Source organism: Hakea prostrata, chromosome 1 (assembly GCF_041222555.1).
Source record: "Hakea prostrata isolate BN-2017 chromosome 1, UWA_Hpros_2, whole genome shotgun sequence".
NCBI classification, from domain to species: domain Eukaryota; kingdom Viridiplantae; phylum Streptophyta; class Magnoliopsida; order Proteales; family Proteaceae; genus Hakea; species Hakea prostrata.
In genome coordinates, this window is record NC_142600.1 from 8,257,014 (window position 1) to 8,283,276 (window position 26,263).

Consider the following 26,263-nt stretch of genomic DNA (forward strand, 5'->3'; position numbering starts at 1 on the left):
ATATTTCACGATACCATCCGTATCTAATACTTGAGACACTTTATCAAGCTTGCCAATATGCTTGTACTGTCTGCCCCAAAAAACTGAAAGATATAATAAACCTACCCCTGACATAAAACTATAAGAGTGTTGCCCAATAAAGGTAAAAATTGATTCAATCATTTGTTATAACATCAAATCAAAAGAATTCATTCAGGTTACAATAAAAAAAAATATTTCCTGCTATGTTTGATGCAGTGAGAGTTACTGGGGGCTAGACTCAAGGGAATGAAACAGAAGATGAAAAGGCATGGAAGAAAGAGGATTGAACCACTGGCCTCCTTAGACTTTATGTCTCTAAATGGAAGATGCCTCCCAACATGCTAGGGATTCAGGTTACAATGATTTGATTTATTACAACTCTTCTTTCTGTAATGCAAACTCAGTATGTATACAGTCTCTACTACAAATTTATCACTCGCGCTCGCCCAAAGAGACGTAATTTCTTGGGGTCCCCATTGCTCTGAATGAAATGTGTAACAAGAAGTTGAAAAAGGAGAAAACTCTTCGAAATAACTAAGTATCCAACGCCTATCAGACATGTAATCTTCCCATTCCATGCATCGTTATTCTCTTGAGATCGGTTCGCATGGGTTCTGGAATTTTCAATTAGTATGGATAATTGATTGGATCCGGTTGCAAGGCTTTGTGTACAAGCTCACCCTGCTCTTTCGCATGCATTTGATAGAAGCCAGTGGCTGTAGCAGCTGATGGGGCACGTCCGACGTATTTGATGTCCTCCTCAGTCCCTCTTCCCAATGATCTCATCACAGTTGAAAGTCGAGGCGTAATGTAATAATATGCACCCATGTTCATTGGTTCTTCCTGACACCACACAATCTCTGCATCTGAAGAAAACAATCACAAGGAAAACAAAGAAATTTGTCAGCATCAAGATCCTGCATCATAATAGAAAATCTCCAAAGGATATGATGCACAAGATGTGCAGACTCATTTCTACCAAATTTCCCTACGATGTTTGGAGCTGTATATTTGTTTCAGTTATTAATGTCCTGCTGCAGTTAACATAGAACTTGTGATTGTTATTTTCATGGACAGTATTGATGGTTGTATATGGTTTCATCTAATGTGCAGTTCTTTTTTACTTAATCAATCTTTTTGTCCCATTTCTAGGTTTCATTCAAATTGACATCAAAACCAAACAAGATCAGTTTATTACTTGACGGTCAAACAATTCAATGAAGTTGTCATCACCAACCAACCCGTTTCCCCCATCGCAAAATTAAAGGATCTAGCAGCCAGACAAAAAAAGTATTCCAATGTCCTCAAGTAGGTTATTTAGCTTAAGACAAATTTCATTGAGAAGCTCTAAGGTTGAAAAATGGAAAAGCCAGCCTGATAAGTTGTGAAGTGAAAACAAGCACCCTCGACTTTTATGCTACAAGGTCTACTCAGTTCCAGGAATATCCATACCAATCTTCTCAAGTTAGAAAGACATACTTGGATATCGCTTCAGTTCTCTCTGGATGAGATCATAAGGGAATGGGCTGAGCTGTTCCACCCTGCAAATTGCAACATCCTTCGCATCAACTTTCTTCCGCTCTTCATCAAGCTCATAGTAAACCTGCCAGAGATGAATTTACAAATATAAATGAAAACAAAAAGATGAAACAATTTCGGGTGGAATAATTCCAGGATATAGAAACGTAAGATATATATAAGCCAGAATTCAAGCACTGACACTAATGACATGAAAATGCTTGGATAAGATTCAATGGCTCCCAAGAATGAGAATCAGTATTGACCCAAAAAAAACATCTGAACAGTGAAGTTTTCCATGGCAATGGCCAGAATTTCACCCACTAAAGTGAAGGTGATTGAATAGAGGTCGATTTTAACCAGAATATTTATATATAGGAACCACTGAATAGCAGCAGTTCAAACATTCAGGCGTCTACTCTTTATAGCAATGAAAACTATTTCTTACGGGAATAATAGATGTTATACAGTGAGAAGAACCAGCAGAAAAGCAAAAGAACGGTACAAGTACCTTTCCAGAGCAGAGAACCAGGCGTCTGATGCCCTCCTCAAGATCAGAGTGGTTGTTCTGGTCCTTAATAAGGCGTTTAAAACGGGTCCCTTGCTTGTCAAAACCTGGGTGGCCTTGAACATCATCAAACTCAGATAAATTTGATTTGCAATCCTTGTGCCGAAGTAGGTTTTTAGGAGACATCACAATGAGTGGCTTTCGAAACTCCCTATGTATCTGGAAGATGAAAAAGCAAAGAGTGTTAAGAAAAAGAAGAGACTATGTTAAGCACAACTAAGCTTCATCCTAATTAACTGGAGAGATCTACACCAATCCTGCTTTTTCATTCAACTCAAGTGCATAAAAGAAATACAGAAGATGGAGATTTTTTACAAAGCACACACCTGACGTCGCAGAACATGGAAATAGTTAGCAGGGGTTGTGACATTAACAATCTGCCAATTGCACTCTTGGATCTGTCTGCGCATTGTTGAATCCATCTCAGGTATCACATAGGGATTATCATCACTCATCTGCATAAATCAGTTTTCTAGAACATATTAGAAGGAAAATGGCAAGTTTGTTCATTTTCAGGTTACAGAGAAATCAAAAGGACAAGACAAGTTTATTAAACAAATGATCGAAGTTAAATTAGTTAGGAGAAAGGGAATATTTGGCCCATGCTCAGTGAATGAAACAAGATCGATTGATATGTAGATCCTTTAGTCTTTTTTTAGGAGAAGGCAGGGGGAAGGCAACAAGGAACTTGTTTATAACTAGAAGTGACCTTCCACCTGAGGAAGCTGGAACCTGTGATATATATGTTGATAGAACTGAGAGCTTCCATGCCAGTCTAGTATAATGCAGTACTCTGCCTCAATGTGCTTATTATTATTATTGCAGCTCTGAGGAGGTAACTTTCTAGAGCTTTGCTGAAACCAACACTTAAAGCAAAAAAAATCCACTTCACTGCATGGACTACAACAATGTGATGACATAATTACAAGGGAATGAATCACATCTTAGGCATGTGCTAGAAGTGAAGAATTTGGGGAAGAAGGTTTGATAGGTAATGAATGGGGAAAATTGGAAGAAGAGAATATTTGTCAATTAATTGCACGGAATCAGCTATGCATACATTCTTACAAAAGTAGAAACCAGAGTGGATGGTTTTGCCCTATGAATTCAGACTATGGAGGAAACCACACCCACATCCCCTGCCCCCCCCCCCCCCCCGCCAGAAAGGAACATAGGACTAGCTCAATGGCCTTTCAGGCCATCTTTATGGTATGGACAACCAAATTCATCCTATTTTTTTTTAGACATTTTGTTCCATCAAACAGAATCCAAATTACATGGTCAGGCAATACCTGAAGAAAACGCTCCAGTCTTGCACTTGAATGTTCAGGGCCCTGACCATCATATCCATGAGGAAGCAGCACAACAAGTCCTGTTTGTCGCAGCCACTTTGACTCCCCACTGCTTAAAAATTGATCAAATATTACCTGAGCCCCATTTGCAAAATCACCAAACTGGGCTTCCCAAAGAACCAACGAATTTGGATTTTCCATTGAATACCCCAATTCAAATCCAATGACGCCAAATTCTGAAAGAGAGCTGTAAGGGAATAAGGCAAATTTTGCATCATATTAGAGTCCACAGAAATCACAATGCAAAGTTTTCACAGTGACACACCACGTCCATATTCTACCATGAGAGTGCAAAGCAACCATCAAGTAGGAATATGACTACTCTCAAGAACCTATCACAAAAAAAATTCCATCATGTAATGCTTTTAATGTTATTTTGCACTGAAAGAAACATTAGTAATATATAGTAACACAAATTGAGCTAACTTTAGAATAATGTGATTCAATGGTTTCCATTTCCTATTGTGAGAATGATTCACATGTTGTTTGCATGTGTATGTAGCCAGTATAAAGGGTGAACCTAGTGCTAAAGGCTTTCGTACAAGCAGAGACCAGCAGAAACAAAGGGGTGGGCAATTTTTCTACATGCCTTACTCGAGTGATTTTTGCTGGGAGGCAGTTTCAATACCTTGACCTCAAGTTAGAACTGTGGTCCACCGACCACGGCCCACCCCTCACCCCAAGTGATCTTTTAATCCAAGCCCCAACACAGGCCTTGAACAAGCAAGGGACTAGTTGCATTCTGTTCAGAAATAAATATCACATGTTCAAAAGCATCACCAGACAACATTGAAGTGGATCATGATCAAATCACATGGCACCCTGTTTTTGACACACCACAAGATTTTCAATCTTCTACTGAATAATTCCCACATAAGAAAGTTATGAAACAGTGAAGACTTGAAGTGAAAATTGGTAGAAGGGGACAAAGAGAAGAAAACATTCAGATAAATACCAGCTTAAAATTACCAACCAGATAAAAAAAAATGCACCAGGAGTCCAGGACACTTGAATCTTACAATCAATAAAAAGGGCTTTCTCATTGAAGAAATAGTTAGTCCTGTATTAGGTTCACATGTAAAAATCAAAGCTTCTCATCACAAAATATTCACAATCCTCCTATGACAGAGCATGCTATAGAGCAAATAGAAAATGGGCAAGTAAAAGAAAAGATATGTATGTTTGAGAGTGTACAATTGAACAACAAATGATAGGTTACTGAACACCACCTGTTGCTAACGGTAAACATCTCCTCATTTTGGTTTGCCATAACATGGTCTAAGGGGCAGTACTTCTCACCCGTTTGCTGATCATGAACTACGGAATGACGGTGACTAAATGTACCTCTCTCAACATCCTGACCACTCAACCTAACATGGTTACCCTCCACTAGCAACGTAGCAAAAGCAAGTGCTTCCCCAACTGCCCAGTCAATGCCCTCTCCTGTTTCAATCATCTGAGCGCGCTGCTCAAATATCTTCTTCACTGCTCGGTGAGGTTTAAAATTTTCAGGAAGGGTCGTGATTGCTTTGCCAACACTTTTCAATATCTCTGGTTTAACCCTGTGAAACAACAAAATAAAGTTTCCATCGAACAACTGCCAGAAGTTAAGAGCCATTGGCAAAGAAAAGACAACAAAAACAGGTTCGACATACCCAGTGTTACGGATACGAGAAAGCCGCTCAGGTGATTTGAATCCGGACCAATAAGCTGAAAGCCAGTCCCTTCTCTTTGGAACATAGTCTTTGCTATTGACAAATTCTTCATTGAGAATTGTGTTTACCTTGTTGTGTATCCTGTCAATTTCTTTCTGTGTCACCTGTCCAGATCCTAGGAGTTTTTTCTCATAAATCTCAAGAGACGATGGATGATTTCGGATGACCTGTTAGTGTCCACACGCATCAGCAAGAAGGAAATTTGAGTAGGATCATCATCAACAACCAAGCAATCCCATTAATATAATTAAACAGCTTTGAGGTTATCAGATGCTACCTGAGAGATTCCCATAAGAAGAGAAGAGAAAAAAAATATATAACTACATTTCATCTGAAATCAAAAACTGCTCACTTAAGCAGGAGGGACAGAAGAGCTTACCTGATACATTTTAGGCTGTGTGAAAGATGGTTCATCAATCTCATTATGCCCAAATCGGCGGAAACACACAATGTCAACTACTACATCAGAATGAAATGTCTGGCGCCACTCTGCTGCAAGTTCACAGACATGTACCACTGCCTCCAAATCATCACCATTTACATGGAAAATAGGAGCATCCAAGGCTTTAGCCGCATCAGTACAATATTGCGAAGACCTCCCAGACCTTGGATCAGTAGTGAAGGCTACTTGATTGTTAACCACAATGTGGATTGTCCCACCAGTTGTGTAGTTTGGAAGACCACTAAGATGCAGAGTCTCATAGACCACACCCTGTCCAGCCATGCTTCCATCCCCATGTATCAACACAGCCAAATTTTTAGTCCTCTCTTTATCATTAGAGTAGTATTGTTTAGCTCGGGTTTTTCCAATCACAACTGGATCGACAGCTTCCAAGTGACTTGGATTTGCAACCAAGGACAGATGGATTCTATTCCCACCCCTTGTTGGCCGATCATAGGAGGTACCCAGGTGATACTTTACATCACCAGACCCAGTGTAAAGGCCGTCTTCATCACCGACAGGCTTTGTGCCACCACTGAACTCACTAAAAATCTGAGCAAGTGGCTTCCGAACAACATTACCCAGAACATTCAGTCTTCCTCTGTGGGGCATCCCAATAACAATGTTGTCCACCCCAAGATCAGAAGCTCTGTCAAACATCTCCTTCATCCCAGGAATCAGAGTTTCCCCACCTTCAAGACCAAACCTCTTTGCGGCTGTCCATTTTGTGGCCAAGAAGTTCTCAAACATTGTACCCCATATAAGCCTGTCAAGCATGACTTCACGTCGCTCCTGGTTGTATTGAGTGGGGGTTGGAGTTTCAATCTTGTCCCTCAACCAGTTGCACTTATCATGATCGGCAATATGCATGTATTCATAGCCGATGCTCCCACAATAGGCTTGCTCAAGCCGGGTTAGTATGGAACGAAGGGTTTGCACAGGACGATTTTCGGACAAGAATCCGGCCATCCTCCAAACTCCAATGAAGAACTCCCTATCCATATCAGCTTCAGTGAAGCCATAAAGAGCAGGGTCCAAGTCGTCAGGGATGTCACGTTGCTCCAGCCCCAGGGGATCCAAATTAGCCTTCATGTGGCCATTAACCTGGTAAGCTTTCACAAGCAACAACAGCTGCATACTCTCTTGGATAGTCTGGCCTGAGACACCAGGAGATGTTGCTGCGTCGCCAACAAAATTTCTGAAAAAATTGTCCCATGATTCATCGACGCTGTTAGGATCGGCTTCCCAAGCCCTCTGGAGCTCTTCCAGGTAAACGCTGCTCGAACCATCTAGGAAGTTATCCGTTAACCTGGAGAGGGGCACAGCACGAGGAACGGATGCAGCCTCCGCCTTCGACACAGTAACAGTAGAATGCAGGTATCGACTCTGAGATTGAAGCACCGGTATCCTCGTCAAATAAGACTTCTTCTGCGCTAAGTTTCTCCTAACAGCTAACTTGGCTACTCCAGAAGCAACTCGAAACCACGCCATCGCTATAGATCTAAATCCCCAAAATTTACGTAATGTAGCTCCAGGTTCCGAACTCCTCAGCCAAGATGAAATGCTAATCCCTGGATCTCCTGATATCTCACGCTAAATCCTTCGCAAGATTCCGTTTCCTCCTTCAATGAAATATGTGCGTAGCACAATCAAATAGGTCCATCGTCAACGATTGAAAACCATGCGAAAAAAAAAAATAAGAAGAAAACAATGAGAAAAAAAAAAAAAGAATGGATCAAAAATCAAATGCTTTCAGCAAACACGAAAAAGGAGAAATGTTGGACATAGCCACAGAGAAGAATAAAGATCGACAGAGAGAGAAGAATCTTGGAATTGAATTCTTACTGTGAAACTTAATGGCGTTGCGAGTTGCAGAACGTCTAATCACAATGCCGTTATGCCATGATTCAGCGACTTGCCTCAAGAAACGATTACACTTCTTCTCAATCCACTCTGCAAGTGTTAATCTCCTGACGGTTCCCACGTTTTCCAATTACTCTACTGGACGTGCCACGTGGCTGTAAATAAGGAGTCCAAGTGGCTGTAAGAAGACACCTCAGCTAAGTCGGTTTCTTTCTTGTCTATCAATTTTCTTTCTTGGTAGGAAATAACAATTATGTTCAGTGTTATTAAGATAATGTGATATTACTATATTAGTCATGTGATTAGAAAATGATATCCATTCATAAAATTAGCAATTATCAATTGAAGTGACTTCCTTGACCAAGGTCCGATATTTCGACTAGAGTCGCCGTGTCGGTGGCTGGCAACACCACCGACACGGCGACAATCGCCAAAATGTCAGGCGAGTTTTTAAATTACCATCGGGTGATTTTGGAGTGGATCAGTGACCATCACCACCAGCACCGACCCCAAAACCGGCTTTTTCTGCAAGCAAATCCAGCACTAGCACCGAAGCCACCACTACCACAGTACCACCTGCGCCACCAACACCACCTCCTGCACCAACTCCACCTCCCCCACCACCACGGCACCACAAAAAATGGAAACTTCGACTACCAGAAAAGATGCAAGAACGTAGAATTAGAATTCGAGGCGCACAGTCGGAATTATGATCAACGGAGGAAAGCTGGGTAGAGGAGAGAGGCTTCTGGCGGCAAAACTAATGGATTAATTGCATTAAGTGACATCTTTGAGAACCTTATAGCAGCTAGCAGTCTCTCCCTCAGGTGCTCAAGAGTATAAGAACATTATGGTTTCTCAAAAGTGAAACTAGCTATCCAAACTTCGATATATAACAATCAAAGTAGCATCAGTTACTGTTAAATGATGACTCATCGGTAATAGTTTTTATTACCATGTTAAATGAATTTTGAATTTTGGGGCCTAAAAATCTTATGTGAACCAACTTGTTCCAAGGACTACCTTCGAGTACATTAAAATAAAAAATGGTACTGAAGACTAGGAACTAATAAGACAGAATTCCAAGAAAATGTAACCCAAAACTATTCAAACGATCTATACATTTCAAAGGACATCAAATTCCTATAATGGTTCAAATTAGTACAGGTAATAAGCATTGGATTGATGTTCCACTGCAATGAATTCTGATGTAGGCTCGGATACAATCTGTTGCATGGTCATGCAACCACGCTGGATAACAATTCCATCATAGCTTCCAGATCGGCCAATACTCTGAAATGATGATGCCAAAATATATACATACAAGACAAAGCCCCAACCTGTTTGTAATAGTAGTTCGGAATCGGTCTTGACCGGCTGTATCCCAAATCTGCAGTTTGATGATGGGAACTCTTTCTTTAGTTATGATACTCTTAGAAAATAAGTTTACAGCTCTGTGGGATTGTTTTTTTTTCATTCCTTACCATAAAATATCTATTATATACAATTTTCCCTAGTATCATTTCAAGAATTTTTCAGAATTATCAGAATAAGATTACAAGAATTTTCCAGAAATTTCCCTATATACTCTTTTCTTGACCTTTTCGCCCTTAAATTCTTTATTTCTGAAATTTTTGACTTCAGCTCCTTCTTTTTTAAATTGATCTTCCACTTCAACATTTACTAATTCTTTACCTTTCTTGGATTCAGATTCTTTTTGTTCTTGTTGAACCATTCAATCTTTCTTCTTTCTCAAACGGAAGATAGCAACCTCATTCCCACACTGCAAAGCAATGCAAAGCAGAAAAATTAACATTCTTTTAAATCTTTCAGAAAAAATAAAAGAGGAAAAATAACACAGATAAATTACCTACCTCTTGTGCAGCTCGTATTTCATCCAGTGCCCAATCACTGGTTTTCTTATCATTGCGGATAAAATAATATAACGTCGTTGCGGATAATATAATATGTTCTTTACACACCAATCATTGATTTCCCATGTGCCACAATTTTACGTTCTTTCCCAGATTTTTTCCACGGTCCGCCTGGAGTTTTTCTCACCATCCGACAGCGAAAAGAAGTGGAATGATATTGAAAAATAAAGATCTGGTTTCATCAGAAGAATTAAAGAACTTTAGAAAAACAAAATCAATTACAAAATTGCGATAGATGATCTATGCGCGATGAAGAAACTTGACTGTGGGCAAAACTTCAGAACTCTTTTGTGAGTGAGTGAAGCCTTGAAATTCAATATATATAAAACGAATTCAGTTGGAGTGACTAATTCAATATATGAGACACCTGGATAATTTTAAATGGTGGGGAAAAAATCTAAACAGAATAAAAGTATTATTATTTTATGGCAGTGAAGAGTTATAATTTATGCCACAAAGTACAACTATAAGTATTATTCCAAGTATTATGAGCCAAATATAATCAAACAAATAGCTTTAAGAGATTAAGTTGACCAAGTTAGAAGTGTAAAAAGAAAAGTCATGCATGAATTCCATCTGAATTTCCAATAGTGTGTTTAGGGTAAATGATTGTATGAATTTCAAATATGTTAGAATAATGAATTCGATGTTTAATAATCGTTTAGTTATTTTTGTTAATCTAAGAAGATTAATATACAAATGCACATGGCAGGGTCCATTATTTGATTTTTACATGTAATATTGTCTACTCCTTTTATCTGTAATTCTAAGATCGTTTTTAGATAGGTTAAGGATTGTATGAGATCAATTGTTGCTTCAAAGTGGATTCCAAGAAAGAATAGATTACTTTAGATGGAAAATAATCAATAGTGCCCAAAATAGTGAACCTCATATATTGAAATGAATTTCTCCTAAAGTACGGGATATACTCAAAACTCTATGAGACAGCTTACTGACTTATAAAATCGCATTTGCATTGTAGTTGATTCAAGAAAACTAGAGATAGATATTGTTGTACCTGTTACCTCGGTCAATAAACATCTCAAGCATTGAAATTTTTTTAGAAAAGCATGTTGTGTGTGTGTGTGTGTTTTTTTTTTTTTTTTTTTTGTCAAACCTAATATAATTAAAAAATATTTTATAATTTTAATTATCAAAATTAATCTAAAAGGCCTATAATCAACATAGTATTATGATTTGAAAATGAAAAATATTCTAAAAAATATATGATTAACATTTACATACCTAATTAGTTTTCTCCAATGTCGCAATCTTTACATTAGAAAGTTCATCAGTAAAATTCCTTTGTATATTATTTTCACAACTTACATTTAGAATGAGAGATTGAAGCAAAGAGGACTTGTAGGGCGACTAATTAAATTTGATTTCTACTTATATTTTAGGTCAATAAATACATGCAAAGTTACATGACTATTGATCATAATTAAATTGTTTTATAGTTGTTGTTTTAACAACACTTAACTTGCATGTCATGAAAGTCAAAATAATAATTATTTTTTGTAAAAACTTGAGAGAAATTATGAGTTTGAGTGGATAAAGTCTTTTTAGGTAAAGGAAATATAACAACTATCTTTGAGGAGTACATACTTTTATGATAGCTAGTAATGGTACACGTGCAAATGCCATTTTTCGTATTTTTTAAGGTAAATTTATAATTTGGAATCTTCTCTTTTTTTTCATCTTTGAAATATTAATTTAAGTTTATTGGCAATAGATGGATTTGAACTCATAAAACAGATTGATATTGAAACCCATTATGATAAATAGCTCTTAGGATGAAAAGCCGTAAAATTTATAGAACCCAACCCGAGGCTTATTATTATTAAAATAAGAACTCTAATACCTGCCATATGTTTATTCATCTTAATTTCTTGTCACTTTATTGCACTAAAAGCTGGAACTCTAACCAAACTCCCCAGTGCAAGTTATCTTTCCACTACAAAAAAAAAATCCTTTTGTTGGGGGCGACGGTATGACATAAGGCGAAACTACACGATCATACATTTTTTCAGACGTTTTTGGCAAACCATCGCCAAATATACGATAATTAAATAAATTTATTTTTGGCAACGCCCATATTTGTAATCATCAACATATGGTCATTTCCCCAGCGATTTATAAAGCACCGTTGCCAAATAAGGCCTGGATTCAACAAAACATAATGTTTTCCGGCGGTTTTAAACGAATAGTCACCGAATATAATATATTTTCTTATATTTTGACGTGTGGGGCCTACATTAAAAATTTAGGTAAATTAAGCTAAAATTCTAAGTGAGATTTGAATTTCCATTAATAGGCATGAAATTTTAGGAAAAAAATTAAGGATTAAAAAAACATCAATGATTATGATTAGATTTGATAAAAATCAATGGCTGAATTCAAACGAGATTCAAATTACTATTAGTAGAATCAAATTTTAAGAGAAAGAAATAAAACCTAAATAAAATAAATTATACTTTATGAAATAAATACTAGAAAAATCGTGAGTGTGAAAGAGAGAGAGGAATAATTTGAGAAAGAGAAAGTGAATACTTGATAATTCTGGAGAAGATTTCGAATTCCGGAGAAGATTTGAAAAATTCCAATGTTTGTTAACTACTCCAATATTTTGTTAGACGTGTGAGAAAAAAGATAGAAAAAAAATAGAAATAAAAGAGGAGATTCATGAGAGAATAAATAAGAATGAAAATATGAGAGAGAATATAGTGAGAAATTCATGGAGAGTGAATTAGTTTTTAATTTGAATTTAACCTTTATTTCTTAAAACTAGGGGTTTAATGATAATTATTTAATTATGATTAAGAATGGCATTTGTACCTATCATCTATATCTTAAATTTTTTTTTTTTTTTTAATTTTGGGAGGGGGGCCAAATAGTAGTATTTCACACGCAAAGTGAGAAAAATTAAGAAAATATGTAGGCATTATAAAATTTTCAAAAATCGGGGGCCATGGCTCCCTCCATTCCATACGTGGCTCAGCAGGCCTTCTCTTCTTCGTTAAAAGACCACTACCGTCGGAGGCATCACCATATCTATGCGAACTCTTTCTTTAGTTATGATAATCTTAGAAAATAAGTTTACAGCTCTGTGGGGTTGTTTTTTTTTAGATTTAGAACAATATTATGATACAAGGATTATTCAAAAAGTATCAGAAAGAGATTACAATGATTATCCTAAAGTATCAGAACCAGACAGCTACCTTTTGCTTGTTCAACAATGTATCTTATTCTGCTGGGTACTTTAACCCAGCTTGGTTAATTTAATGTCATTGTTTGATCAAAAGAACGAGACAGCAACAAAAATTTTTCCAAAAATCCCTTTTCTTGACCGTCATTAAATTCTTCATTTATGAATTTTTCTACTTTTGGTTTCAGAATCTTTTTGTTCTTCACCTTCCTGAACGTTTCTCGCACTGCAAACCAGAAAAATTAACTTTCTTTTAAATTTATAAGAAAAAATAAAAGAGAAAAAATAGGACAGATAAATTACCTATCTCTTGAGCACCTCGTATCTCATCTAGTGCCCAGTAGTTGATTTTCTTGTCATTCCGGCTAAAATAATATGTTCTACAGGTACCCATCATTGATTTCCCATTTGCCACAAAGAAATGCATTGGTATGGAAGAAAAAGAATGTCAATTACAAATTCTATCGAAAAAACACAAACCAATCTGAAAATTACTGGCAATATCTTCTGGGTGCATTTGATCATTCGAAGACTATTGTCATTCTTTCCCACCTTTGAGAGAGAGGTAGAAATCAAGCAATTCTTTGTCAGTAGGAGCAAAGACTAACCTCTATGCTTAAGGGAATACAAGCTTGAACCCCAAAGTCAGCCCATAGAATTCATAAAACTACAAAAAAGAAACAAAGTACGGGCATAACTCTAGAATAACTCTAAATGGTGGAAAAAAAATCCTAACAGAATAAAAGTATTATAGTTTTGACAGTGAAGAATTATAATTTATGCCACAGATTATAACTAAGTATGATTCCAATTATTATGAACTAAATATAACCAAACAAATAGCTTTAAGAAATTATGTTGACCAACAAAAACCCATACCAGAACCAATGATATTGATTGAAAAATGCACAAAATTTATCAAATTATTATTCAAAGACAAATCAAGTGTGGAGGCAGATCCGTCAACAATGATCAAGTCGAGAACCCATAAACATTTCCCAAAGAGTCGTTTATCAATAAATCTTTTGCTTAGATGTAGGGGAATTAAAGAAGAACCTGATTTGGAATTCAGTAATGCATACGCTTTCGTTTCCCAATTAGGCGACTCGTCGAAGAGAGAAATGAAAAATTGTTTATGAACAACTCCAATGTCCAAGAGGATGACACCTGATGATGGATCGTCAACAACGATCCCGCAACCATAGAAACACTTCTCTCTTTGTGAGAGACCTTCAAGACCAGCAAGTGCTCCATAGCTAGGATTACCCTTTATGACATTCTCAAAATAGACTGGCTTCAAATTTCGCCAAACAAGGCTGATCTAGAAACGCTGAAACCCATTTTTATTCAAATGTCATATTTTGTTTATAGAAACCAATATTCTTTATTTGAGATACAATTTATTTTTTATTTTTAAGAAATAATGTCTTATGGATTTATCTCAATCTTCGATTTGAGTTTCACTTTTGTTTTTTTAATTAGAAATTATGAAAATATTCTTGATAGATTAGTTGTCTTAAAAAAATTATCCTAATTTTATTAAAATTCTTTCTATCTAAAAAATAAATAATAATAATAATAATAATAATTCAAAATCTTTTCCTAAATTTGAATCTCTCTATTTCTATATCCATTTTTTTCTATTTAAATCTATTCATCTCCCAAATTTTTTTTACTATTGATCAAACAATTTCATTTCATTTTATTTATTCTTTGTATTTTTTTTAAATAATAATAAAATATGAGTTGAAATACGAATCTTAATGTTTTGTAAGATATGTATTTTTCTTAATAATATAATGAAATATATTTTCTTAGTAAAATAATAAAATATTATACAATTGGGTAATTTTTTAAAAAGTAATATAGAAAAACAAACAAACATAAAATCATATGAAAAAAAACATTTAAGCATTAAAATGATATGAATGAAATATCAAACTTTATTGTTATTTAGTTTAAGTAATACCATTAAAAATAGAATGTATGATGTTATAGACATTAATTAATTACTTTGAAATTCATAGATAAATTTTTTTTTTTTTTATTTTATTTAATATTTTCTTTTTTTTTTTTTTTAATCCTTAAAATATTAATAAAAATTAAAACTAAAAAACAACTTCCCTTTTTTTTTTCAAAAAAAAAAAATTTTTTTTTTTTTTTCAATAAAAAAAAAAAAACCCAAAAAATCCTTTCCCCCTTTTTTCCCAACCCCCCCCCCCCTTTTTTTTTTTTTTTTTTTTTTTTTTTTTTTTTTTTTAAAAATATATTCTTAAACGTCTCGTGTTAGCATTTAGCATGATGGTCTTTTTATTTTTTTTCAATTTTAAACCACCTTCTTTATGAACCATTTTTTTTTTTTCTTCATCAAATCTCAAACATGTTTCCCTACAAACCACGATCTCATTCTTTTTTTTTTTCTTTTTCTTTATTATTTTTTTCCTTGTAAACAACAACTAGAAACCTCCTTTTCACTTTTATTTTTAGTTTTTATTTTAAATGTATAAATCAAAGCCTATCTCAAACTAAGAAGAAAGTTTTTTTTTTTATATAGAAATAAGAGTAAAAGAAGAGGGAAAAAATCCAATCTTAAATCACCTTCTCTATAAACCATTTTTAATTTTTTTCAAAATTTTTCAAACAAGTTCCCTACAAACCACCTCATTTTTTTCTTTTCTATATTATTATTTTCCTTGTATACACGGAAGCCTTAGCTTCTCTTTTATTTTATTTTTTATTTTAAATATATAAATCAAAGTCTATCTCAAACTACCAAAGAAGTTTTTTTTTTATGGAAATAAGAGTAAAAGATAATATTTTTTTTCCAATCTTAAACCACCTTTTCTATAAAACTTTTTTTTCAAACAAATTTCCCTAAAAACCACGGACTCAGTTTTTTTTTTTTTTTTTCTTCCTTGTACAACAATTAAAAGTCTTCTTTTCTCTTTTTCTTTTATTTTTTGATTTTAAATGTATAAATCAAAACATATCTCAAACTAAAAAAGAAGTTTTTTTTATAAAAATAAGAGTAAACGATAGTATTTATTTCTTTCGTTTTTTTTTTTTCTTTCTCAAGTCACTTTCCTTATAAACCATTTTTTTCTAGGCTTTGTTTACATCTCTGTGGGATTGGTTTTTTTTAGATTTAGAACAATATTATGATACACAAATTTCACCATACCATACAATATCTATTATATACAAAATTTTCAAGTATCATTACAAGAATTTTCCAGAATTATCACAACAAGATTACAAGAATTTTCCAGAATTATCAGAACATGATTACAAGGATTATCCAGAAGTATAGAACAAGAGGCGAGACAACAACAAATTTTTTTCCAAAAATCAATTTTCTTGACCTTTACGTCATTAAATTATTCATTTCTGAAAATTTCCACTTCAGCATTTACTAGTTGTGGACTTTTTTTCCTTTCTTGGTTTCAGATTCGTTTTGTTCTTCACCTTGTTGAGCCATTCCACCTTGTTTTTTTCTAAACGGAAGATAGTAACCTCATTCTCTCGCATTGCAAAGCAAAAAAATTAATTTTCTTTTAAGTATTTTAGAAAATTAAAAGATGAAAATAGGACGGATAAATTATCTACCTCATGAGCACCCTGAACTCATCCAAAGCCCATTCGTTGACTGACGATAGGGCGATGGAGGATCTCTGCAGAAGAAACAGAACTCCTTTATGAATCAGTGAAGCTTTGAAAAAAAAAAAAAATATATATATATATATTTTAGTTGGAGCTACTAACAACTTTTAGACACTTAATATATGTCAGTTGAAAATACTAACAACTTTTAGACACTTGAATAATTCTAAATGGTGGGAAAAAATCACAAAACAAAATAAAAGTATTATTATTTTATGGCAGTGAAGATTTATAATTTATGCCACAAAGTACAACTATAAGTATGATTCTTAAGTATTATGAGCTAAATATAACGAAACAAATAGCTATAAGAAATTATGTTGACCAACAAAACCCTATGCAAGAACCAATGATATCAATTGAAAAATATAAAAAAATTTATCAAATTATTATTCAAAAATAAGAATAGGCTAGAAACACTTAATATATGTATTAAAATATGTTAAATTTTGTAATTGAAGAATTTGAAAAATCATTCAACTAATTAAAAATAAATAGTATAATTTAAGTCATATTATTATGACATTAAAAATAAAAACTTAACTGAGATTTTCTTCTTATATGTTAATAGTAGTTCAATTTCCTTCAGTGTGTCAATCATATTCTTAAAAAAAAAAAGATAAATTGAAACTCATTGTGTTGAACTATAACTAAATACATCGAATAACTAAATACAATAGCCGCAAATATTTTGATTATTAATGTGGTTTTGTATGATTATTTATTATCCTCAATCATGCATAATCTATTTCTTAAAAAATTAAGAGACACCTCAAAACATTTCACAAAAATGATGGACACCCCAAAAAGATATCAACTTTGACAAAGACAACCTAAGATGTCTCTTAAATTTTCACAATGGTACACTCTGGGGTTAGCGAATTCCGTTAAGACATCCTTAGATAATTTCATAATTCATACTTTACTATTAATATCTTGTTACTTTACAATGTTGCCCCCAAAAATATTGAATCCATAATTTCATCTTGTCAATTTATTTTTAATTTTTTATTTTATATTATAAGATCTAGAACAATACAACTAAGGTATATTTGTCTTTATTTTAACGAATCAATGTTTCTAATGGAAGAAAAAAAAATTCATTGCAAATTTGGCATAGTTTTGGGGTATTATGCTTTTCGCCAATCATCTTGAAGTGTCCCTAAAATTTTTCAATAAATATCATTCATAGTGTATGAACAAAGTAGTTCAAAATTACTAAGAAACAATTAAAAAAAAATGATATACTCTTAAAACGTCTCATATGATTAGCATTTATAATAAACATCACAATTTTAAACATTTTATTGTATTCATTTAATTCACTATTTCACATTATACAGTTCAAAATATTATTTGCCTTTATAATACATCTAACAACTTTATAACTAATGTCATATGTTAGTATTTATTGTAATTGGTTTATTTGGTTGAGAGCTGATCCAATTTAGTTTTTGACAAGTTTTATGAAATGTTCGAACTCGTATGCAGATTATTATGAGATCTATTAATAATTGTGTACACAAATATTTGAAAACTAATTAATTACCATATATATATATATATACTCTAGTTACATCGCAAATCTTTTACTTGACTATTGTATTATTTGCTTTTGCTAAATGTCATATCTTTTATTCTAATTTTTCTGTCATTTTATTTTATTTTTCACAATTTCTTGATACCCTTTATATTTTTTTTCCTTAAATGCATAAAATCAAATCAAGAAATAAATATTTTTTAAAAAGGAGAGTAGAAGATATATTCTTTTTTTCAATCCCAAACAACTATAACTTTAGACCACTAATAAAAGCATCTAATCAAGTAAGAAACATTTTTTTTAAAAATAAAGTAAAAGATATTTATTTTTTTCTTTCATTTTTTTTCAATTTCAAACAACTTTTCTTGTAAACTGCAACTAAAAGCCTTCTTTAGAGGAACAGGTGTCTAGATTAGCTTCTGCTCAACCTTATGCGAACTACTACATCTTAACGGATTAAAAGAAATACGGATGGTTACCATTGACCCTGAAGGAATGATTTCACAAACGACACAGAGAAAACACAGGGCCAGTTGATGTAACTTGGGATTATGTCAATGAGTTCGAGGTTGCAGGTAAGCCCCAATCCCTGGAAAACTAATTTCGAATACAAACACCCAGCAAGCTTTCTCCCATGAATTATGTCAAGTAACATAATAACCATTGATAAATTAATAACTTGATTCAATCTCATTTTTATTAAAACTGAATCTAGTCAGTCTGCATCTTCAATGGAGATTCAGAGGTAAGACATAGCAATGTCCATCTATACATGGATGATGGATGTACTGCTTGAAAAGGTTCACCTTTAAAACAGTGGATCAGTTTGGCAGCACAACTAATGAATACATAATTCACAAAAGCATTAGTTGCATTAAGTCACATCTTACTGGAAGCCTGATATTACATGGATCTGCAACACCATTAACCAGGCAAGAGAACAACACGAAATGACAGAGCCCGCAGCAGAGAAAAAACGAAAGGCTGCTTCTATATACTTCTCTACATTAAGGAGATGAACAATATAAGGGTCCACCGGGGTGAAAAACACATCAGAGTTCTCTATTCCCCAAACCCCCACCCCCTAAAAATAAGGAAGAGATGATCATGTCTATCATATAATAAATTCCACAAATGAGTGAAAAACTTCCACACACTAAAAATAGTAGTTAAAAAGAATGGAACGGAGAAAAATACAAGCACCCACCACTACTTTCATTGTGATCAGTATTTGTCAACCGGTGTCTTCCAGCTTCTTCTCCCACATTCTCTCTCCCTCCCTCCCTCCCTCCCTCCTAACTCAAAGTTCAATTCCACTAAGAACCACAACACGCTGATCTTTGCGGAGCTTGAGCACCACCAGCAGCTTGGTCTGGTTGGTTGATCTTAAGTGCCTGAGGCTGCAGACATAACAACAAATAAATATCAGACGAATCAATAATTTTTTTGGAAACTAATACTATCATTGACAAGGGAATAATAAAAGCTTAGTCATTTCAGCATAGTCCCTCGATGAAAACAACTTATACGTGCAATAAAGATGCCGCACAAATCTGGGGCATGACACACCAAATATGTCGTTGCCAAAAGGAAGTGAACAGTGCCATATTATCTTTCACATCGATGAGGAATACTTTCATACCTCCGACTTCATGTCTGTATCTGCAAGCCTTTGCTTGATGTCTCTTGCTATTGAAAAGAAAACCTGCTCCACATTTAAATTTGTCTTTGCACTCTGCAATATATAAACGCCTTTTAGGATATATAAAGAATGAAAAAAACAAGAAAAAAGTAATTTATAACTCTGATGAAAGAGAGCTGGACATCTGTAATATTTTACTTACAGTCTCAAAAAACTTGATACCATACTCATCAGCAAGTGCTTGGCCCTTTGATGTAGGCACCGCCTAGAGAAGAAAATGAAGTTTTGTTGTTGATTCATTGTCAGAAAATTATAAGAGCAAGAACATTTCACAATAAATAGGAAAACTAGGAAAAGCAAATGGAAACTGGAGGGCCCATGAGTATAATCACCAATTAAGTTTTAATTCCTAAGGTACCAGCAGCCTCAGTCATGCAACGCATAACAAATTACTAGCTCATCGGAGAAGCTGAAGATCACAACTACAGTATGGTGACATAATAAGACAAATCCAGAGCATAACTCACCCTTTTGCTTTCATCCATGTCAGCCTTGTTCCCCACCAGTATCTTGTTCACATTGTCAGAAGCATGTTGTTCAATGTTGCGAATCCAGTTCCTAATGTCTGTATGCATAAAATGTACCAGTTTAAACAGAATGAATCAAAACTGGCTTTTTTTTTTTTTTTTTTTTTTTTTTGGGGGGGGGGGGAAGGGGGGAGAGGTACACAAGAAGCAGACACAGCAACCATGCCATCATAGCTTGAAACAAATATTTGGCACCAAAAAACTGATAAAAAGGAACCCAAAGAGATTAGTCTTTGAGAACATTATAGAAGCTAGCAGTCTCTCCCTTGGGTGCTCAAGAGTATAAGAACATTATGGTTTCTCAAAAGTGAATCTAGCTATCCAAACTTCAATATATGACAATAAAAGGAGTAGTATCAGTTACTGTTAAATGATGACTCATCGGTAACGTCATAGACCAGCAGAATACCCATTGCTCCACGATAGTAAGCTGTAGGAAAAAAGAAAACTACTTTAACCCATAGTCAAAACCATGTAAAATGAATTTTGGGGCCTAGAAATCTAATGTGAACCTTGTTACAAGGACTACCTTCGAGTACATTAAAATAAAAAATGGTACCGAAGAGTAGGAACTAATAAGAAAGGATTCCAAGAAAATGTAACCCAAAACTATCCATCCGATCTATACATTTCAAAGGACATCAAATTCCTATAATGGTTCAAATTACTACAGGTAATAAGCATTGGAGATGTTCCACTGCCATGAATTCTAATGTAAGCTCGGATACAACCTGTTGCATGGTCATGCAACCACGCTGGATAACAATTCCACCATAGCTTCCAGATCGGCCAATACTCTAAAATGATGATGTCAATATATACATACAAGACAAAGCCCCAACCTGTTGTAATAGTTCGGAACCGCTCTTGACCGGCAGTATCCCAGATCTGCAGTTTGATTCGTTTCCCATCAAGCTCAATTGTTCTTATCTTAAAATCAATGCTGCCAAGGAAGAAGAAAAAAATTAATTTACTTTACAGATAATTAGCAAGTCAAAGAAGAGAACTATTCAACACATAATGATGATGACAAATAAAAATACAAACCCAATGGTAGTAATAAAGCTGGTGGTGAATGAGCCATCTGAGAAGCGCAAAAGAAGGCAACTCTTGCCCACACCTGCAAAGGAATATGGCAAGAAGACAAAACTCAGAGTACTCAAACCAAAGGGTAACATAATTTTCCATTCTATAAGGACTGTAACAATTAGAAAAGACTCCTAGGACACCTCATCAGTTCAGAGAATCACATTCAAATGTTTTAAACGAAAAGCTTATTATATACAAAAGAACAAGGACATGATCAATGAGTTCTCCAGAGTTTGTCAAGCAAAGCAAATTTATGGGTATTTCTTTTAAGCAAATGAATTTTAGCCATGCCAATGGGCAGACAGCAAATTTTGGCCTGAACTTTTTGGTTTTGCAAAACAGAATCAGAAAGGATGCTTTGGTAATAATAACAATCAGGACAAGTGAAAACCTTCTCTTGAAGTTGTCAAAATTCTGTTGAGCATGAAAAACTATTTTTCAATCATTAGAATTATAATTTTCTAATTCTTCACAGCTTGGATGTCGAATGCGCAAATGAGATGCAACTCCCTGATATTTAATATTTGCATTAGTGAAGTGTTCATTGAGGCTAATATTGAAAATCCAACAGGTAATCCAATAAGTTCTACAGAAACCAAAATATTCTCAAAGTCCAAAATTAACTGGCATTTAATTGTAATCTCCATGTTAAGTGTCAAAGCAATGGTTTAATGTGACAGCTGATGAAAAACATGACTTCCATCCCAACTATGAACTGGATCTTTCCATTGGTTTTTGGACTTTGACAATTTGCCTTTGCTGACATAATTTTGAACAATAAAGTTATAGTGCTTCTTCAAACATAGTCACCAGTTCAATTTACATATTTATACTTCTAAATGATTGACAAAACAAATTTAACACCTAAATAATGAAAATCCGTGATAACTTCTAATGGGTTGACCATACTTGTTCAGATTTTAATGCTTACCAATGGCCTTATTAGATCAGGAAGTTTAATGGACTACATTTCTCCAATGATCATGAAACTTAATAGACAAGATAGAACGACCACAGATGCCAAGTTAAAACAAAGGATTGGACTCAGGTGAATTTCAGAGAGGCTAGCCTAAATTGCATGAAATATGATTTCAGGAAGAAAGGAAAAACAGAAGCTAAAATAAGATGCAAGTTGAGTCAATTATGAAAAGGATAACAGTAAAATGTTTTGGTTGTTGGAAGTAGAAATATGAAATCTCACAATTTAATAGAAGAAATGGGCTACAATAGATTCACGATGCAACAGGATCATGCAACAACCCCAAATAGTTAAGACAAGGTTAATCGAGTACTGCACGGAAAACAGAAAGTAACAAATATAACTTCTTTTTTTGTTGGGGGTTTGGGGGGGGGGGTGTTGGAGACTGGTGTTCAGGGGAAAGGGCGGAGTAGAGAGTGTAGCAGTGTTTATCTGAATAAGAGACACACATGATCTCTTGTGCAATTTACAATGGCTTTTGCACCTACAAATAACACTAAATATATCTAATGAGTGAGTACAATTCTACTATGTGTAGGAACAAACATTGACAATTTATTTAACTCAAAAAACAAAGGGTTTTCTGCCTATAAATTACCTTTTGCAAGCAAGCCAGAATGGAGCAGAAGATATATTATATGAAGAGACCCAGATTATTAAATAAGCCCAGGCAGGCACATGCAAATGTAGCTGATCCAACTTGAAGATGAATGGAGGGCATTTAGTGCCTCCTTGTCAAACAAGGCTTGATATGCTATCTATTGGGATGCCTCCACACGACTCCTCAGTGAAGAGAGAGAAGACAGCTTATCTATGGATGGATAGCTAATACACTCATAACTAAGAAATTTACTAACAGAGTATCAGCCGCAACATAGGCCCCATTTAAACCAGCTGCCTTCTGCAGGTCCCAAACATACCCAAACACAGATTCACATTATCAAATGTACATATCCCAAAACACACGTACTAGAAGAAAAAAACCCTGTAAATCGGTAGCTAAGAAATCTCAATCCCAATTAATATCATTACTAGGGTTTCTATTTTTGCTAATCGTTATAATTCATTACCAATGATGTCATCACTACAACTATAATAATTATGGACAGTTAACATTATCATCAGCATTATAATTGTCAGTATTTTAAATCCATCAACACGGTTCCTGTAATTTTTGCTTTGAGTAAATCACGCAAACCATGTTAAATTTTCTGATTGGAGCCATCGAACCAATGCCACTCGCAAAATGAACTATTCCATTAATTATCAGAGAGTCTGTTTTGGATCAGATGACCGAGGACCTCATCTGTGCAAAGAAATTAAGAAAACCGATCTTAATCCTCGAAAAAAACTATAAGATCCGATAGCACCATACCATTCACAACCTCTTCATTTTCATGTAAGTAAATCGAACTAGACACAAATCTGTCAGATCCCCGATCAACAGGAACAAAAATGCCAGGGCGTCCTTCCTTTTTCACGAGTCACGACCCAAAACAGAACATTTAAAAATCCCGAATCTAAAATCAGGATCCACAGAAAAGACAAAAGAAGAAAGTGAATCTCTTACCACTGTCACCGATCAGAAGGAGCTTTATGAGGTAATCGTAATCAGCTCGAGCCCTAGCAGGTGGAGCAGCCATGGAAGAAGAAGAAGCAAACAAACCCTAAGATAGTTTTCACTTCTGCGTGTATGCGAAGAAACAAAAATCAAAACCAACCAGCAGGAGAAAATGAAAGCCAGCCAACTTAAAAGGAGAAAAAGGTAAATACCACAAGACGATCGAAACGAAACAACGAGAGAGAATGAAGGAAGAAGCAAGGAGGAAGAAGGAAGAGAAGAGAGCGTGTGCGAGACGCGTCAGTAGGGAGGGAGGGAGGGAGAGGACATAAGAGTCTCTGATTTCTTCTGTTTTTTGTTTTCTTCACCGGAATACCAAATGGAAGAGACCTTGGTGGGTTGGTTCTTTTCGGTCCAACTCAGCAAACTGTAAGTTGCGCTGGGTGGCAATGATCCATGGTGGTGGGACCCTCTCGGACAGCTATTATATTCGCATCCAATGGCAATTAGGCTGATAGAGTCTAAGCAAAGACTTGAGTCAAAAGAAGACTTTGCGCAATGGTCGATGGCTGTGGAATGGATGCGGCCCATTAAGAAATGGGAATCATTATTCTATGTGACCGGCCTCATTGTGGTGGGTCACAAACAACGGTCCGATGGGTCACTATGAGTAACTTACAGACCCGCAGTGGCCAGTACCGTTACACCGTGCAAGATTTCGGGATCGCCACGAGTTACGGACTTATTCCAACGGATATCACATGCGGTCCGCTCCAATTTCAAATTTCCAAACCGTATTCTCCAATATTTATAAATAAAAAAAAAAGGAAAAAAAAAGTATTTATACAAATTTTTTTGTTCTTTTGCTAAAAAAAAGAATTGTTTATTGCTGTGCTAACAATCTTTGAATGACATTATGTGGCAAAGAGTAATTCACATGCTCTGATTTTCTAGTCTTATAACGAATGTTTATTGCTGTGCTAACAATCTTTGAATGACATTATGTGGCAAAGAGTAATTCACATGCTCTGATTTTCTAGTCTTATAACGAAAGTTATTGAGTTTTTTTTTTTTTAAATAGATATAGGAAGGATCATTTTATTTACTTGAATGGTATCTGTATGAATATTGTTTGTCAATTTTGCCCCTTATTTTCAGACCAAAATTTTATATTTTTCTTAATGATATTATCAACAATGAATGAAATTAATCAAACATAGGCATGCGCAAATTGGCGTAATCGAGGCCATGGATGATACACATGTTTCTAATACCTACTAAACCTACTTCTAACCCTCTCCCCCCTTCCCCCCCCCCCCTCCTCAACAAATATTTTTAATGAGAAATCTTCTTAAGTTATCTAGAACCCTACATTATATGTATTGACTTAAATCTGATGATGTCATTTACGTCCGGTATGAGGACTTAGCCCGATGGTCCAACATGTACCAACTATTTGAGAACCTAATTAAACCTTGGTCCAACCTGTGCCAAGCATTTGATAACCTAATTAACCCTTATCTCAAGACACAGCATCACATTCTCAAGAAATGGAGGGGCCATGATGGCTCTTGTGTCTCCTAGAAACATACATGGGCTTGAAACCCAATATTTTTTTGGGTAAAACAAAGCCCAACTTTGAAGATGCATAGTTAATATCTTGAAATATGTACGGTATATGAGGAGGCCCACTTCCCCCTTTACTATATAAACTTCTTTGTTTTACCCTTTTGGTGGAAAGATAAACATTTAGGTCAAAACCCCCATCCTAGTTTGCCACCTTATTTGATGGATGTATATCAAAATGCTTGGCCGTCCATTCATCTAATAAGCTCAAGTGTCATGAGATATATATAAGACAGAAACATTTCAAGACGTTTTTTTTTTATTATTTCTCTTTTCTGAATGATTTATTTGTTTATCTGATATCAATCGCTGGGTATTATTTTGGATTAAGTTATATAATTGTGTTAATATCAATCAGATCGACAAGTTCTCAAGATAAGCGAGGAGTGACGACTGAAATAATAGTTTAATTTTTTATTCCTAATATCACTATTTCAATTACTACCAATTCTATGAACTATATTCATTACAAGAAGGGAAGGTTGAATTAAGAAAAAATAGTTAGTTGGTTGGATCTTAAATGGGCATGTGAATTCGCTTAGGCCTGTTTGGTTACTTGAGTCTATAGATTTCAAAAATTTATAGATTTCAAATCTATAGACTTCAAATCTCTACAGTCATTGTTCTAAAATTAACTGTTTTGTTAGCTTGAATTTTTGGAATGAAATTTGTAGATTTATTTAAAAAAAAACATTTATTGAATTATAGTTCAAATGTTTAACACTTTGATAGTTGGGGTGAAATCTCTGGATTTCACCTCATACCCATAAATCTACCGATTCACGTTTTAAGTGTAAAAATGTGAATCTTTAGATTTCATGAATATAGGGACACACACAATCAAGACAACCAAAATTGCCCATTGTGAATCCAGAGATTTGAAATCTTTGGATTCACGTAACCAAACAGGCCCTAGAGTAAGTTCATGAAATAATTGTTAATTTTCCACTCCTAATAT

At 34.7% G+C, this 26,263-nt stretch overlaps 2 protein-coding genes across 2 annotated transcripts; both read right to left on the reverse strand.

The window, feature by feature from the left end:
• Window positions 1-248: 248 nt before the first annotated feature.
• LOC149027181 (uncharacterized) lies at window positions 249-7,553 on the reverse strand. The gene is made up of 9 exons (XM_089146510.1): window positions 7,462-7,553; window positions 5,554-7,238; window positions 5,115-5,341; window positions 4,689-5,021; window positions 3,400-3,646; window positions 2,434-2,562; window positions 2,051-2,266; window positions 1,501-1,624; window positions 249-887 (listed from the first exon to the last, which is right to left on the reverse strand). The coding sequence occupies exons 2-9, from the start codon at window positions 7,105-7,107 to the stop codon at window positions 649-651; spliced, it is 3,069 nt and encodes a 1,022-aa protein (XP_089002636.1). The 5' UTR covers window positions 7,108-7,238; window positions 7,462-7,553; the 3' UTR covers window positions 249-648.
• An 11,056-nt stretch (window positions 7,554-18,609) lies between these two features.
• Window positions 18,610-24,034, reverse strand: LOC149027182 (ras-related protein RABE1c). Its single transcript, XM_089160132.1, has 9 exons — window positions 23,892-24,034; window positions 23,689-23,803; window positions 21,098-21,170; window positions 20,893-20,993; window positions 20,415-20,480; window positions 19,991-20,088; window positions 19,666-19,728; window positions 19,464-19,556; window positions 18,610-19,221 (listed from the first exon to the last, which is right to left on the reverse strand). Exons 2-9 carry the CDS (start codon window positions 23,759-23,761, stop codon window positions 19,138-19,140), a joined length of 651 nt encoding a protein of 216 aa, XP_089016258.1. The 5' UTR covers window positions 23,762-23,803; window positions 23,892-24,034; the 3' UTR covers window positions 18,610-19,137.
• Between the last annotated feature and the right edge of the window lie 2,229 nt (window positions 24,035-26,263).